This window comes from Mesoplodon mirus, assembly GCF_964341445.2.
Source record: "Mesoplodon mirus genome assembly, chromosome: 19".
In the NCBI taxonomy this organism is placed as follows: Eukaryota; Metazoa; Chordata; class Mammalia; order Artiodactyla; family Ziphiidae; genus Mesoplodon; species Mesoplodon mirus.
Genome location: NC_138995.1, coordinates 1130357 through 1145217, shown reverse-complemented (window position 1 = coordinate 1145217; position 14861 = coordinate 1130357). Strand labels below are relative to the sequence as shown.

At 66.5% G+C, this 14861-nt stretch overlaps 1 protein-coding gene across 2 annotated transcripts in view; it reads right to left on the bottom strand.

Annotated features, from left to right (window-relative positions):
* PIEZO1 (piezo type mechanosensitive ion channel component 1 (Er blood group)) overlaps positions 1 to 14861 on the bottom strand; it is a 53427-nt gene that overhangs the window by 6195 nt on the left and 32371 nt on the right. Inside the window, exons 6-34 of one of the 2 annotated variants that reach the window (XM_082608217.1) lie at positions 13693 to 13861; positions 13333 to 13546; positions 13073 to 13244; positions 12876 to 12989; positions 12712 to 12796; positions 11900 to 12000; positions 11301 to 11561; positions 10535 to 10646; positions 10266 to 10444; positions 10033 to 10181; positions 9778 to 9960; positions 9337 to 9449; positions 9067 to 9221; positions 8717 to 8893; positions 8120 to 8245; positions 7843 to 8043; positions 7189 to 7393; positions 4287 to 4391; positions 3526 to 3679; positions 3065 to 3308; positions 2895 to 2991; positions 2633 to 2804; positions 2139 to 2228; positions 1968 to 2062; positions 1635 to 1706; positions 954 to 1054; positions 438 to 513; positions 313 to 369; positions 59 to 231 (exon numbers count right to left, since the gene is read on the bottom strand). In XM_082608217.1, coding sequence (XP_082464343.1) covers positions 59 to 231; positions 313 to 369; positions 438 to 513; positions 954 to 1054; positions 1635 to 1706; positions 1968 to 2062; positions 2139 to 2228; positions 2633 to 2804; positions 2895 to 2991; positions 3065 to 3308; positions 3526 to 3679; positions 4287 to 4391; positions 7189 to 7393; positions 7843 to 8043; positions 8120 to 8245; positions 8717 to 8893; positions 9067 to 9221; positions 9337 to 9449; positions 9778 to 9960; positions 10033 to 10181; positions 10266 to 10444; positions 10535 to 10646; positions 11301 to 11561; positions 11900 to 12000; positions 12712 to 12796; positions 12876 to 12989; positions 13073 to 13244; positions 13333 to 13546; positions 13693 to 13861 — 4152 coding nt within the window. Of the gene's footprint in view, positions 1 to 58; positions 259 to 312; positions 370 to 437; positions 514 to 953; positions 1055 to 1634; positions 1707 to 1967; positions 2063 to 2138; positions 2229 to 2632; positions 2805 to 2894; positions 2992 to 3064; positions 3309 to 3525; positions 3680 to 4286; positions 4392 to 7188; positions 7394 to 7842; positions 8044 to 8119; positions 8246 to 8716; positions 8894 to 9066; positions 9222 to 9336; positions 9450 to 9777; positions 9961 to 10032; positions 10182 to 10265; positions 10647 to 11300; positions 11562 to 11899; positions 12001 to 12711; positions 12797 to 12875; positions 12990 to 13072; positions 13245 to 13332; positions 13547 to 13692; positions 13862 to 14861 lie in introns of both variants that reach the window. The other variant, XM_082608218.1, reaches the window with a different exon arrangement.

The following is a 14861-nucleotide window of genomic DNA, read 5'->3' as shown; positions in this document are numbered from 1 at the left end:
TGGGGGGTGCCCTCAGTGGGCGCAGTGTGGAGTGCAGGGGGCGGGGCGGCCCACTCACCCGGAGCAGCTCCTGCGTGAGCAGGTAGCGCTCAGCGCGCAGCACGTCGCTCATGGCGCGGTGGTGCCGCGTAAAGTCGTGCAGCCAGCGCGTCAGCCCGTCCACCAGCGCCTGGCCCAGCACCCACAGGAACTGCACGGTGCTCAGCACTCGCTGCATCACGTGGCTGCGGCCTGCGGCGAGGACGAGACATGCGGGCGCTGGAGGGACGGCTAGCGGGAGACCCCCAGCCCCCAGCCCTCGGGCCAACTCACCGGCCACCTCATCCTCCAGGCCCTCTGCCAGCTCTGCCTCCTGGCTTAGGTCACCGCCTGGGCACAGGGGTGCTGGTCAGCGCCTCGCAGCCCCACCCCCTGCAACCCGCCAGCACCGGACTCACCCGGGGGCTCTGCCCGCCCCTGTCGCTGCTGATGCAGCACGGTCTGGGCGTTGGTCACCCACGCCTGGTACGCCATCTGCAGGCCAGGGCCCTGGGTTAGCACGCGGCCCCCCCGACCTTCTGATCCCATTAGCCGAGGAGGCCCAGCTGGGGGCCGTCAGCTCCCTGCGCCTGGGCAGGAAATGGGCCACGGAGCTCTGCGGGGAGGACAGGGCGGTGCGTGCAGCCCACCCAGCACATCGTGCTCGTCAGCACCAGGCCCCATGCTGAGAGCCAGGGGCCCAAAGATGGACAGGAGAGTGTGTGTCCAGCACACACCGAGCCCGTCTGCAGGGCACAGTGGCCACCACAGGCCTGGGTGATCGGAGGGGCACACAGCTGCCTGTGACCTGCACCCCCAGAGCCCGCTCTCCCACTCGACTGTGGGCGCAGGAGATTGGGGTGGGGCCGGCTAGGCGCCCTAGGCCTTGGGGGCGGCGTCCTGCTCATGCGGCCCTAGCCAGCCCAGGTGCTCACCTGGAAGGCGCTCTGTGCTGTCGGCCGGGCGTCCTCAGGCTGCAGCTCCTCCTCCTCCTCACTATCAGACTCAAACAGGAAGTAGTCCCCAGAGTGGATGACTGTGGGCGGGGGTCACTGAGAGCCGGCCGCCCCCACGGCTGGGTTCCGCACCTCCCTCCTCCTCCCCCGGACCCTCAAGTCCGTCTCCTTGGTTCAGGGTGGGTCCGGTAACAGCCTGGCCACGCTAGGTTCCCTCAGCAGCCTGTGACCCTGGGCCAAGGCCTGCACGCCACCCTCCCCCCAGGGATGGCCACAGGGGCAGGGGGCAGTGAGCGGCAGGCTGGGGGACTGTGGCACGTGCACGGGATGGGACACGGGCGGGAGTGGTGGGATGGGACTAGGCTGGGTGAGGGGAATGCGTGTGGGCAGGGCGGGGCGGCAGCCAGGATCCAGGCTTCGGAGCCCGAGCGTTAGGAGGCAGGAGACAAACAGAGCCTGTTGTCGGGGACGTGGCCCGACGGCAGCGAGGCTCAGCACGAGGCCCGAGAGCCCGCACACAGGGCTCCTGGGGGTGCCGGCCAGGTCAGCGCGGGCACGCTCCACCTGTCCCAGGGGAGACAGCAGCCAAGGTGGCAGAGGCCTGCCTGGCGCATAGCAGCTCTGAGAGGGCAGCCAAGGCAGGCCAGGTGGGGGCAGTACCTGTGGCGTGGTCCAGCCAGGGCCGCCACCACTGTGGCCGTGGCGAGGAGGAGCCCCCTGGACTGCCGGGCCCTGTGGAGGGGCGGGGTGAGCGTGAGCCAGCGGGGAGCCCCCAGGGCAACAAAGGGGCCGGCCACGTGCGGTGCCACGGGTGGGGGACAGGACAGACCGCAAGTGCAGACAGTCACGGGCCGGCCACGTGGCCTGTGCGGACAGAGAGTGACCAAACAGCACAGGGTGGTCGGGCCGGAAGCCCCGTGGGATGTCACACGGCACAGATGCAGGAAGGCTCCACCAGGCGTGCATAGGGACGCAGGACCCGTCCACACTCACCTGGCTCCTGGCTGGGGTCCAGGGAGCCCTGAAGGTGGCTGCGGCTGGCCCGGCCCTGCCTGTGCTTCTCCTGCTTGGCCCGGATGCGCTCCATCCTGCAGGGCGGGAGGCGGCTCAGCGCAAGGTGGGGCGGGGCCAGAGAGCCCGTGGCCCCACCCACACGGCACCTACTGTCTTTTCAGCTGGGCCAGCGACTTCTCCTCCGCCCTGCGGTGGAGCTCGATGGTCTTGAGATTGGCAGCGTTGTAGAGGGCAAAGCCCCTGTGGGGCAGTGAGGGGGGTGGGGCATTAGTTCCGGCTCAGCCTAGTGTCCCAGGTCCTGCTCACTCACAGCAGCAGGGGCCCAGCCCAAGGAGCTCAACACCCGCTTGTCGCGTGCTGTTTCTGTGAGAGGGAGACCCTCCCGCAGCCTCCAGGGTTACGGGGTAGAAGATGGGGTGGGGGGATGGGAGAGCCGCTGGCCCATCAGCCAAAGCGCAGGGATGCGCCCTCAGGCCAGCGCGGTGGCCACAACCGGCCCAAAGTGCCAGCTGGTGGCAGAGCCGGGCCGAGGCCACATACCACCGGGGTATTGAGAAGGTCCTAGCGGGTTGTCTCCTTGGTTCTCCCTCTAGGGGACGGGTCACAGCATGGAGGGACAGCCCAGGGCGCAGCGGGGGGCCCACCTGGAGGCCTGCAGGGCAGTGGCACGGAGCTCAGCCCGGACGTGCAAGAAGTAGTAGCTGAGGAAGACACGGCGCTGCAGCAGCAGGAACAGGAAGCAGACGCTGTCCCACAGGACGCCCGCCTCCTCCACAGGCAGCAGGCAGTCCTGGTCGCGGCCCAGCATCTCCTTGGCTGCGGATGGACGGCAGCCAGGTCAGGGTCCTGGAAGCTGCGTATGTCCCCACGCACCTTGGGGCCCGGCCGCCTGCCTCACCCACTCACGGTTGTAGTAGCCTTTAACCGTGCACACGAGGCTGAAGAGCTGGATGACCCAGCAGAAGCTGCTCTGCATCTGCTCCACGAAGACGCAGGACAGGAGCTGAAAGCGGGAGGAGGGTCAGCCTCGGCCCCCCTGGGCGGGGGCTGGGGGCTGGGGCTGGGGCCGGGCTTACCGAGAGCATGTTCTTGGAGACGATGACGGTGACGTTGTAGAGGATGAGGCAGTCCCACAGCACGAGGCGGGTGCGCGTGTCCTTCTGCTGCAGGCTGGTGCCAAACAGCAGCAGGTAGAAGCAAGCCAGCAGGTAGCCCAGACCGAAGATGCTGACACGCGTGGCCCCCGTGACAAACACCAGCACCAGCACCAGCCAGAAGAGGTAGCGGAAGACGGCCACCTTCAGCAAGTCGAGGTAGGACCTGCCGGGCGGAGCGTCACTCTGGGCCCCGGTCCCCGCCGCCTCCGCCGCCGCCCAGGACCAGAGGAGCTGCCGGGAGGCCCCTCTGCTGCGGGGTCAGCATCCGCCCCTCATCCCGGCCACAGAGACACCCCGGCAGCACACGTCCTGGCTCAGTCCCACCCGAGCCCAGGCGCATCTGTTGGCCCCGGGAGCCCCGCGGCCTCTGCGACGCCCACCTGCAGTGGATGAAGTTGGGCACGGGGTTGGGCTCCCCCTGCGGCGGCTCCAGGCGGTCAGTGTTAATGCCTGCCATGTGCTGCCACTCCTCCGTGCGCTCGGCCAGGAACACCTGCCACTGCTGGGAGGCGCAGAGCAGCAGGAGGACGTCATCTGTGGGCAAACAGGAGGCCACTGCCGCGCCACGCCCCGGGAAGCGCTGGCTGCGCAGAGGCCTGGCCCACGACGGGGTGCGGGGCACATCCTGCCCGGCACTGCCCTCACCCCCCAGGCCCTGGGCGGAAGCGTGCATGCGCGTTTACAGCGGCATCTACACACGGCGTGGATGTGCATGCGGATGTTGGGGAACACGCCTGTGTACACGTTCTGTGTACACGTTGTGCACGTGTACATGTGGGGGTCTACATGCACCTCACAGGTGTCAGGAAATGAGGCCCACGTGAGCCTGACTGCACGCCACGTGGCATCAGTCTGTGCACACCTGTGTCCTCCCCCACATCCACACCTGTGTGCACACCCGCGCCCACACCGTGTGGCAGGGAGTGCACACGTGAGGTGGGCCCGTGGGGCCGGGCACACTCACGGAACGCGCCCCCGCAGGGGACTGTAGGACTGGACCAGCCGGCGAGGCCTGGATGACGCAGCCCCCCTGGCGGAGAGGAGGGCCGGCGCCTGCCTGCCACCTATCCCGCGGGAACCTGCACAGCACCCTGCATGGCCAGCAGCGCCACGGGTGCGTGAGGGGCCCCAGGGGACTCACTGATGAGGCTGGTGGCGTTGGGGGCACTGAAGAAGTCAGGCAGGTACAGCCACCTGATCAGGGCAGAGTTCACGGGGACAGCCCGGCTCCAGCGCCACGGGTAGTCTGTGGGAAGAGGGTACACGTCACCCACCATCCCAACCTGTCCCCGGCGTCCCTGGGAGTCGCTTGGACACCCACCGCCACCCGGAGTCTCAAAGCACACAGGACCAGCGAGCCCAGTTCTCACGGACGTGTGCCCCAGGCGCCAGTGGCTGGGGAGGGGGTACATGGGCAGGTGGGCGGGGCACAGCCCCGTGTGTGGGCCACAGTCGATGTGGACCCGAATGAGGCTTCATTGCGCACCTGTCGGAAGGGCTAAAATAAAACCATGTGGATGCCAAGTGCTGGCGTGGAGGTGAAGGGGCGGGACCACCCTGGGTGCTCATCCCAGAGAACTGAAGACCATGGCCACACAAATGCCTGTGCACCAGCAAACGCACGAACGTCCGCGGCAACTTATCCCCGACACCCCAGCCCTGGAAACGGCCCAGTGCCATCCGAGGGGGGAAAGGTCAAGCCAACTCTGGTGCACCCAACCCGAGGAAAACTGCCCAGCCCAGCATGAACGTGAGCAAAGCGTCATCCAGGCCACAGCCCAATGCACCTTAACTGCACCTCATGAGAGAAGCCAGACTCCTAGGTTACACCACCCAAAGGCAAACCATAGGGATGGTGACCACGGCGGTCGCTGGGGATGGGTGGGGGGCAGGGACCTGGGACCTGGGGACAGACACAGCTCTACACGTTGGTCAGCACCACAGAGTGAATTCTACCACATGATTGGGGGAGCCCGGGACGGCGCGCAGACTGACAGGTGACCTAATTGGACAGCGCGTGTATAACGCGCCTCCCGGGAGGGGCCGGGAAGAAAGGAGCTGCCCTAAGTAACTGCAAACGGTGTCTTGACGGAAGAAAGTGTCCACCTAGACGGAGGAACAGGGACACCGCATAGCAACACGCACACCCGGGGCCCAGGTCTTGGTCTCTGAATTTCACCCTCCAGGGAAAGGAACCAGGCTCCGGGGGCGGGGCGGCTCCTGGGGTAGCAGCTCCCGGTGGAGCCAAGATTGAGGACGTGTCCCAGGGCCACCGCCGGGACGGTGAGGACAGCACCAGGCACAGGCGTGCAGCAGAGGCCTGGGGACATGCACCCGGAGTCTCTCTACAGAGAAGTGAACAGCTGCACGGATCAGCAGGGGGAAGGGACCGCTCTTCTTCACAGATGATGCCAGTCAGTCACCACAGGAGACAGAAAATCACTGAGAAAACCAAACGGCCCCCGCGGGCGGATCCACCGAGCGCGCTGAAACCAGCGGGCGAGAGTTTACACGGAGACAAGACCCCTGCCAGGTCCTAACCTCGCCCTGCAAGTGAGCATGCGACAGTGACGAGCAGCGGCGAGCCTCGCGGAAAAGGGGCGTCACCCGCAATGAGACACCCCAGCCCCGGCGTGACGCACTGACACGGGCAAGTCACGGCTGTGGTTTTCTTGCCCAAAGTGCTTAACCTGGTCTAAGGAAGAAACACCCGTCGATGCTGGGTTGAGGGGTGTTCTACAAACGACCGCTTCCCGTTCACCCCCATCTCAAGGTGATGAAAGACAGGAGCACAAGGAGCCGGCCCAGGGGGCCTGCATGGGGGGGCCACGGACAGAGAGCGGTGGGGGCCCCTGGGGACAGCCATGTGGCCCGTGGTTCCAGCCGTGGTTGGTGGCCTGGCGCCCATTTTGGTTCTTAACTTTGGTTGCTGTGCTGGGTCGCTTCAGAGGCTGACGTTCGCATCGGGGAAACTGGGCAAAGGACGTTTAGGAACTCTGCTACTCTTCAGCCAAAACTCAGAGACTGTAACCCAAAAGGGGCCCTTCACGGGGCAGGGGCCTGGCTTCCAAAAATACTGAGGAGGACATCAAAGTGCCTGCCTGGAGGGCTCCAGGGCACCTCCGAGATGCTCTGAACGTAAACAGGAACACAGGATGGATTACAAAGCGTTCAGACAGAACCGTGCACCCGCTGACAAGACAACAGGAAACAGAGCGGGGAGGGAGAGAGATCAAAGCTCCTCCTCGCAGAGAAGCCAAATAACAAATGTACCAGGAATAAGAGAAATCGAAAATGTCTATTTCATGAAGTCCCGCCAACGGCAGGGAGAGTCAGCAGACCTGGACACACGGGGCAGAGTGCCGGTCCCCTGACAGGGTGGGCTGGGGGCCCCCAACGCCCTGATGGCCACTTGACTCCCCATCATGGACCATCCCTGCCCAAGCATTCACCGGTGTCTAAGCACTGGGGCACAACCCACAAAACCAAGTTCAGGGCTTTCTGTAAGCCCCCTGGCCTGACCCTGGAAAGGTCACAAGAGACAGAGGCTGGGACAGTCTTGACCAAAGGCGATGGGAGAAGAGGACGGCCCAGCACTCCCGTCAGCTCCTGGTCAAAGCCAACAGCTACCAGGGACATGGCCCTGAGGACGAGGCCGCCGAGTATGGATGGCGCATCAGACCGGGGCATCATCCAGGGATGGGTGGCCGCGCGTGGTCACCATCCTGAACACAGAGGGTCCCCGACCTGGGTGTACTGAGCGTGGAGCCCAGACTGACTCCCATTTGCCTGGGAAGAGCGTACAGCTGCTCCTTAGACTATTCTCCCAACCTCTCCGGTTGTTTGAAAGTTTTCAAAACAGAACGTTGGGCAAAAAGAAAGCAGAAGATTGGGGAGACCAGCGAGGGTCTCAAGGGCCAGCGCGGCTGCAGCCCACAGGGTCCACGCACGGGGAGGAGGGGCTGAGGCCACTCCGGGGGCTGGGATGCCCAGGTTGGGTGCAGCCACCCACGCCCAACGCACCCCGTGCCCACCCTGCTCACCGATGCACAGGGCAGGGGGGATGCCCAGGCACAGCAGGTACTGGTAGAGCAGGAAGAGTGCCAGGAAGAGGCAGTAGTGGGGCCAGAGGCGGGCGATGGCCTCGCGGCGCCGGCGGGTGAGGATGGCCACCAGCCAGCAGCCGTGCAGGATGACCGTGAAGTTCATGCGCTGCCCGATCACGTTCACGGCCATCAGGAAGCAGATCTGGGGGTGGCACAGCGGGACAAGGTGACCAGGATGGGGACACAGTGAGCCGGGGGAGGAGCCCTCCTGGCTCTGCCTCTGGGCAGCCTCGGGCAGTAGGGCTTGTGCCCAGGGTAGGGGGCAGTGGCCCAGGCTCACGACGGCCCAGGCCACCCTCCTGGAGGGATGGAGAGGCTGGACACGTCTCCACGGTAGGGGAAACCAAGGCAAGGGCACCGTGGTGGAGTCGAGAGGGAGCCCGTCTCCAGCCGGGGCCCCAGCCCCCTGCCCGCACTCTGCAGGCCCCTCTCCAAGCAAGGCCAACTCGGCTGGAGGACCTGGCACCCTCGGTGGTCCCCCCTCCCCCCGCCCTGGGCCTACCCATTGCAGAAGACCCCACAGAGGGTGGCCATGACCCCCAGTAGCTCAGCCCTGCCCAGAGAGGGGGCGAGGGTTGACGCCCGCCTCACCTCCAGCCCGAATTTGTAGAAGAAGAAGTTGACGAAGTACTTGAGGCAGCTGGGCAGGTCACGGTCCAGCCGCTGGCGGGTGCCATCGGCGCAGACGGCCTGGGCCGGCAGCGGAGCCAGCTGGTGCCGGCGGCGGTGGTAGTCCTGGCACCGGTACACCATGGCCTCAAACACCAGCAGCAGCAGGATCTGCAGGTGGTTCTGGGGGGTGTGGGCAGTCAGGACCCGCCCACCCCCGGCTTCACCACCCCACCTGGCCCACCTGCCCCGCACTCACTTGGATGTAGCCCAGGTTCGGGAAGCCCTTCCGCACCCCAAACCAGTTGGCGGGGTCGATGGGTCCCCGGTACAGCAAGGACTCGCGGATCTCCGTCTTCTGCAGGTTCGTGCTGTTGGGAAAGGGCTGGGGGAGGGGTGGCATCAGCACCTGCTACCCGCCAGGAACCAGACACTGACCCCAGGGACCGCCAGCCCCGCATGACACTCCCGCTGCAGCCACGGCTCCGATGGGTCTGGGCCAGAGCACAGCTGTCCCCAACCCGGGACATGGGGCGCTGTCAGCCTCCAACCCACCTCAGTGGGGAAGGGGACATGGTGTTTGGGGACAGGAAGGCCACCAGCAGGGGCTGGGAGAGTGAAGAGAAGCCTACGGGTGGGCTTCCCTGAGCAGCCCCGCGCTTCCCTCCAGTGGACGTCGGGCCTCTGTGCCCCTCACGCCAGGACCTGTACTTCCGTGAGGAAGTCAGCCGGGTCGGGACACATCTCTGAACCCAGATGTCTCGACCTGGGGAGTGGAGCCTCCGCAGGAAGCCCAGGCCCCAGGGACAGGCCCTCTGCATCCGTCCCTCCACCCGAGCTGGAGCAGCGGCCGTACCTCGGTGCAGTTGCTGGCGTACTCGTGGGGGCTGACAACCTTGAGCTGGTACAGCATCTTGCACACGATGATGATACAGGTCCACACAGTGGCCAGGCAGGAGGCCATGGGCCGGAAGCGGGGGTAGGGCAGGGCGAAGGCCCAGAGCACGACCAGCAGGAAGTTCAGCACCGACACCTGTAGGCGGGCGGGCAGTGGCTGCGGGCGGTGGCTGCGGGCCGTGGCAGGCAGAGCTACGCCCTCCCCGTGGGCCCGCGATCGCAGCCATGTGCCGGTACCTGCTCCAGGGAGGCCAGTGAGAGTGCCTGAGCGTGCCCACACTCACCTCCTTCAGGGCCGCCCACACTCACCTCCTTCAGGGCCACCCACACGGTGTACAGGGCCACCAGCTTGAAGACGTGCAGCTCTAGCAGGCGCCGCGTGAGCACTTGTGCGCGGGTGAGGACATCCGAGAAGCCGGTAGCCAGGTCCAGTAGCCGCTCAGCCACCAGGCCCCACTTGCTGGCTGGAGGGTTGGGGAGCCAGTAAGGAAGGGGGGACGGGGCCTCTGTGGCCTGGGCTGTCCCGTCCGGTGTACTGACGGGGCTCCAGGGCTCAGGGTCCGGGCACCTCGAGCTTACCCTCCGGGACCTGTATGGCCTGGTGGGGGCCAGCCACGCCCAGCCCCTTGTCTCTGGGTGACGCCTCCTCTTCATCTTGCTGCAGCAGGGGTGTCCCGCTCACCGTGTCCTGCCTGGGACAGGGCCCCGAAGTGTCCTTCCCGCCCGCGTTCCTGGGGTGCCTGCAGCCCCGCCCATTCCTGCCTCCCCAGGGACAAGAGAAGCCCTACCTGCCATCCCACCCTAGCACTGGGACCCCTGTGCTGCAGCCAGCAGGTGGGAGAGTGGGGCCCGGCCTGATATCGTGATCCCCACGGGTCGGAGAAAACATCCAGTACCTGAGGCCCCGGCATCTGCAGGCAGCGGCCGAGGCCTCAACCCTGTTCCGAGTCTCCCACCCTAACCGTACAGCCTCCATTCCCGCCCGAGACCGGCCTTCCCCTGTGCGGACTCAGGGCGCACCTGTGAGCCCAGCACAGGGTGCGGGCGCTGGGCGTGGGGCGGTGCTCGGGGTCGGTGAGCTGCATGAAGGGCCTGTGGAAGTAGTGCAGCTGCAGGATGCAGGCGAGCAGGAAGAAACCAGGGACCAGGATGCTGGAGAAGAGCTCAGACACGCTGAACTGCTCCAGGCCCAGGTCCCCCAGCCTGTGTGGGAGGGGGTGTCAGTACCGGCAGCGCGGCAGCCGCCGCCCCCTCCCCACCGCGCCCAAGACTCACTGCTCATCTGTGAGGCCGGTCAGGTTGCGCCAGTAGGCAGGGAAGTCCTGGAACTGGAAAGTGTAGACGGCCACCAGCACCAGCATGGTGTAGGCCACCACCAGCCACCAGAACGCCTTGAGCAGCTTCCGCCACAGGCTGTAGTAGACCTGCCGGCCGGCCAGGCGCAGTGAGGTCAGCCCACGTGGCCCTGCGCCCCCGCCCCGAGCCCCGCCCCACCCCGCCCCCGGTACCTGGAAGAGGGTGAGGCAGAGCAGGAAGAGCAGCATGTAGACGATCTTGTACAAGACCAGGCGGCCGGCGAAACTGACCACGATGAACATGCCGGCGCACACGTAGACCCAGTACTTGGCGTACACGCCCCTGACCAGCTCCCCCAGGCTCCGCAGCAGCGTCCGCGTCTGCGTGGGCTCTGCGGGCCAGGCGGGGGGTGCAGCTTCAGGACCGGGGGTGGGTGGGGGAGGGGCCGCACCCCCCTTCCCCCGCTGCCCGGCCCGCTCACCTGTGGCGGCCACAGTGACCTCCATCAGTGCCACGGGGTCCCGCGCCCTCTTCAGCAGCTTCTCCTTCACAAACTGGCGCAGCAGAAGCCAGAAGGTCAGGGTGCACAGCAGCTGGGGGGTGGGGGCAGCGTCGCTGAGTGGGGGCCAGTACCACAAAGCCAGGCCCAGCCAGAGGAGATGGGAGCCGGGGGTGAGAGCGCAGCGGGAAGGCGGCCCGCCCGGCCCCCACGCGCCAGTCTCCCTGCAGACAGAAGCTCAGCCTCTCGTACGCACGCACGAGTTCATGCACAGACGCACACGCTCCCACACAGCAGCTCCTGCACTCCCACACCACGTTTGCACACAGACGTGCAGGTGAACGCGAGGTCACAGGTGTTTGCACCCTTGCAGGCTCCTGGGCTCGCACCGTGAGGTGTAACTGACTCACAGGCCCCCAGCACGTGACTGGCAGCAGCACGGACATCAGGTACCGTGGCCTGTCCCCAGAGGGGACACGGCGAAGGCACAGACACTCGCCGAGACCCAGGGGCCGCGGGTGGTGCCCACAGAGCCCGTGCCAGGCAGATGGGGTGGCACCCCCAGCAACACGAGATCATCACTCGTTCATTCAACAAACGCTCTTCGAGCCACTACTCCGGGCTGGCTGGGTGACCCCGGTGACAACCAGACATGGGCTCCGGCCTCCAGAGTGCCCACAGCACTGGGAGCTGGACAACGGGCAGTGTGGCGTCATCACAGGAGCTCAAGGGGCGGGAGGAGACTCACCATGGCGCCCAGGTCCAGGCAGGGGTAGCGGGTGTGCTCCAGCCCCAGCTGGCGCAGGCTGACGGGGCCCAGGGCGGTGGGCAGCTCGGGCCGCAGGTCCATGGCCCACACGTAGCGCAGGCTGCAGAGCGCCAGCCCGTAGAGCAAGATGAAAGGCGAGCAGATCATAGCCATCTGGTGGCGGCTACGCACGGTCCAGATGAGACAGGCCCAGAGCAGCAGCACAAAGGTCAGCCAGCTGTGGTAGGTGATGCTCCACACCTGGGCGGCCAGGGCATGGGTAGGGCTGCACAGGACACCCGGCCCGGCACCCAGACCCCGTTCCCCCAGGCTGACGAGGTGGTGGGCCCCCGGGGCCGGGGGGTGCTCAGACAGGAAGGCCAACCTGCCCCACTGGCCCGGAGAGAGCGGCCCGGGCACACCCACACCGCACGTATGCGCACACTCACACACGCGGCTGGGGGCTGGCTGGGGCTGCTCTTGGCCTAGCAGGTCACAGCCCCAACCGCTTCTGGTGACAAGGCACCAGGACACCATCTGTCGCGAGGGAGCCCGTGGGAAGCCCCAGCCCGAGGGGTGGCCCAGGCCAGCGCACTTACCATCATGGCAATGAGGGCACATACGTAGCTCTGGTCCATGATGAGGTGGCCCAGGCTGTGCAACGGAGATGTCTCCTTAGGCCCAGTCAGCCTGGGGTGCGCTAAGGGGTGAGGGCAGGGGTCACCAGGGAGGCGAGACCCCTGCTGGGGAAACTCCAACGTCAATAGGCCCGAGCCCCTTGCCTACACCCGAGTGGCCCGAAAATGCAGACAGCATGCTGGAGCCACAGCCCAGGTGGAGGGGGGCCACGCCTGGCACAGGCTCACGGGGCACTGGGGCCGGAAGACACGGGCAAAGGGCCCGGGCTCCTGTCCGACACTGTTCCTGATGTGCCGTGGGACCCTGGCCAGTCCTCGCCCCTCTCCAGGGCTTGGTTTCCGAGACCCTGAAGGGATGGGGTGGAGGAGACTGCCCTGGTCCCCCTTCCAGCTCTGTGAGCACCCACGTCCCCAGATGCCAGCCCCCGAGGCCAGCGGCTTCATCCTCTGCTTTGTAAAATGGAAAGCGAGGTTTAGTACAAAAAAAAAAAAAAGGAAAAGGAAAAAGCACCACAGAGCCCTGCCCTGGGGACACTGTCTTCACAGCTCCCAGGGCCACTGATGCAGCCCAAGGCAGAGCAGTCAAGGTCTCTGGGGACTGGAAGGCAGGTGGGGAGTGGGTGGGAGACCGGAAGCCCCCGCAGGGTCTCGGGTTCCATGAGCATCACAGCTACCGCGCCCGCCCTGGGCGGCCCCAGAGAGGTGCGCAGCTGGACAGGCCAACCGGGCGAGGCCACCAGGGGGCAGCACCCGTGTAGCCGGGTCATACTCACGGGGCCGCTGCTGGACAGGGCTGTGGCCAGTGAGGTCGTGCACGATGCAGTTGTCCTCAGGGTCCGGCGGCACGGGAATCGTGTGCTGCAGACAAGCCAAGACCCGTGAGCCAAGCCTGGGGGCAGGGGTGCGCCAGCCCCACCGCTCAGTCCAGACCCCTCACCTGCGTGGCCTCTTCCTCCTTGGTGGCTGGAGCCCTGGCCTGGCCCTGGGGCCGCTGATCCACCTCAGTCAGCTCCACCTCCAGCTCCGTGTTGCCCCCAGCCGCCTCCTTCCCCTGTGGAGGCCGGAAGGGAGAGCTCAGCCCCCCACCCCGGCCTGAGGGGTGTAGGGACGCAGGGCGCTGGCCTGGGCACTGACCCAGTCCGTGGGCCGGCGCACTTGGAGCCTCAGGAGCAAGGTCACGGTGTAGCAGAGAAGCAGCAGGATGCCGGGGCTCACGTAGATGGGCCAGTCGTGGCTGGTGTTGAGGACCAGCACGTTGGGGTTGGAGCAGTTGGCGGGGGCCACAAAGTCCTTGAGACCGAACACCCTGCCCACAGAAGGTGCGTTACTGACTGCGGCGAGGAAGTCACGGGTGCCAGGCGGACAGGGCCGGGGACCCATGGGCGAGCCCTCACCTGGCCCAGATGCTGGCAGGTGGGAGCATGGACTGGGCGAGGGGCGTCTGGTAGCAGTAGAGGCAGAGGAGATGGCCGGCGCCAAAGCAGCCCACCGTGACGCAGAGTGCACTGAAGCCCAGGGGGCTGATGGGAAAGTGGCAGGCCCACCAGGTGCAGATGGTCAGGAACAGCAGAAAGTAGACACTGGAGAAGGCTGAGGGGTGGGCGATGCCTGCAGACCAGGCAGAGGCGCACAGGGTCACTCCTGGCCTGGGCAGCCTGACTGCCGTCTCGCTGCTCAGTGGGGAGCTTGGCTGCCGAGACCCCTGCCGGTGTGACCGCCAGTGGTGGGGTCCCAGCTCCCTGCCCAGTGGGTACCTGCCAGCGCGAGCAGCACTATGGCCAGAGTCCGCCCAGCGGCCACCAGCAGCCAGTGGGCTGTGATCCGGAACCGAGCGGCCAGCCAAGATCTCTGCTTGCGGGGCAGTGCAGGGGCTTCCTGCAGCCCCACCAGGGAGCCGGTGTCCACGTCCCCATCATCGTCGTCCTGCCAAGGTCACGGGGCGGGCAGAAGTCAGGTGCGTGGCGGGGGAGGGGGGAGGGGGCCACCCCTGCAGCCCCACACCCTCCCCTCCCCACACCCACCGCGGGCCCTCCGAGGACACGGGGCCGCCAGCCTGAGTGTGGCCGCGTGCTGCCCTCCAGGCCCAGCTCCGCCCACCGTCTTCCCACCGCCCCACTCGGGTTCACAGCCCTGGAGGCAGCCCACTGCGGCAGCAAGACACGCTCCTGCCGAGACCTGGCGCTCGGATGACTGACCCGTGCAGGCTGACCTCACGGTGCTCCGGAGCCCCTCAAGGGCCTCTCTACTCCCCACCCCCACCAGAGGACCCCGAGGATAGGGCAGGCCCACAGGTTCCTGCATCTGTCCCCAGTGCCCTTGGCCTGAGAGGGCCCGCGTGGGGATTTTTAGGAAAAAGCAAAGCAGCGCACAGCACAGCCACGTGTGCATCTCACTCTACAGTTACAGGTCACCTCTACACCCTACCCTTGGTCCCACAGCACCTTCCTCGTAAGTACAGCGACGGAGGCTCGGAGGGGGCCCCAAATCACACAACCAGGGAGGACAGCGCCCAGGGTGCAGCCAGCTCCTGCTCTGCTGCCTAGTGGGGCTTCTGGAGAGTGAGATGCACAGCTGGGCGGCCCTCCCCGGCCTCAACTGCCTGCGGGGCACAGAGACCCACCAGCGCCTGCTGCCCTGGTCCCACCTCAGGGTTTCCCAGAACACAGCTGTCTCCTGGAACCAGGGAGGCCAGCGGGAGGCAGAGAGAACACAGACTCTTTGTCAGACGCCCGGGCCCCCGTGTCCCCAGCTGTAACATGGGCGCCGTGCCTCTCTGCCCCGCCCCGTGGCGGAGGGGGCCCTCGGTGTCCAGGCTGAGACCATGGGCTCAGGGGCCAGGCGCCTGGCCAGGGTCACATGCTGGCTTCGAGTCGGGGGTTAGGGGTCTCGCCTGTGCAGCCTTGGTGAGCCCCCCTAACCTCTC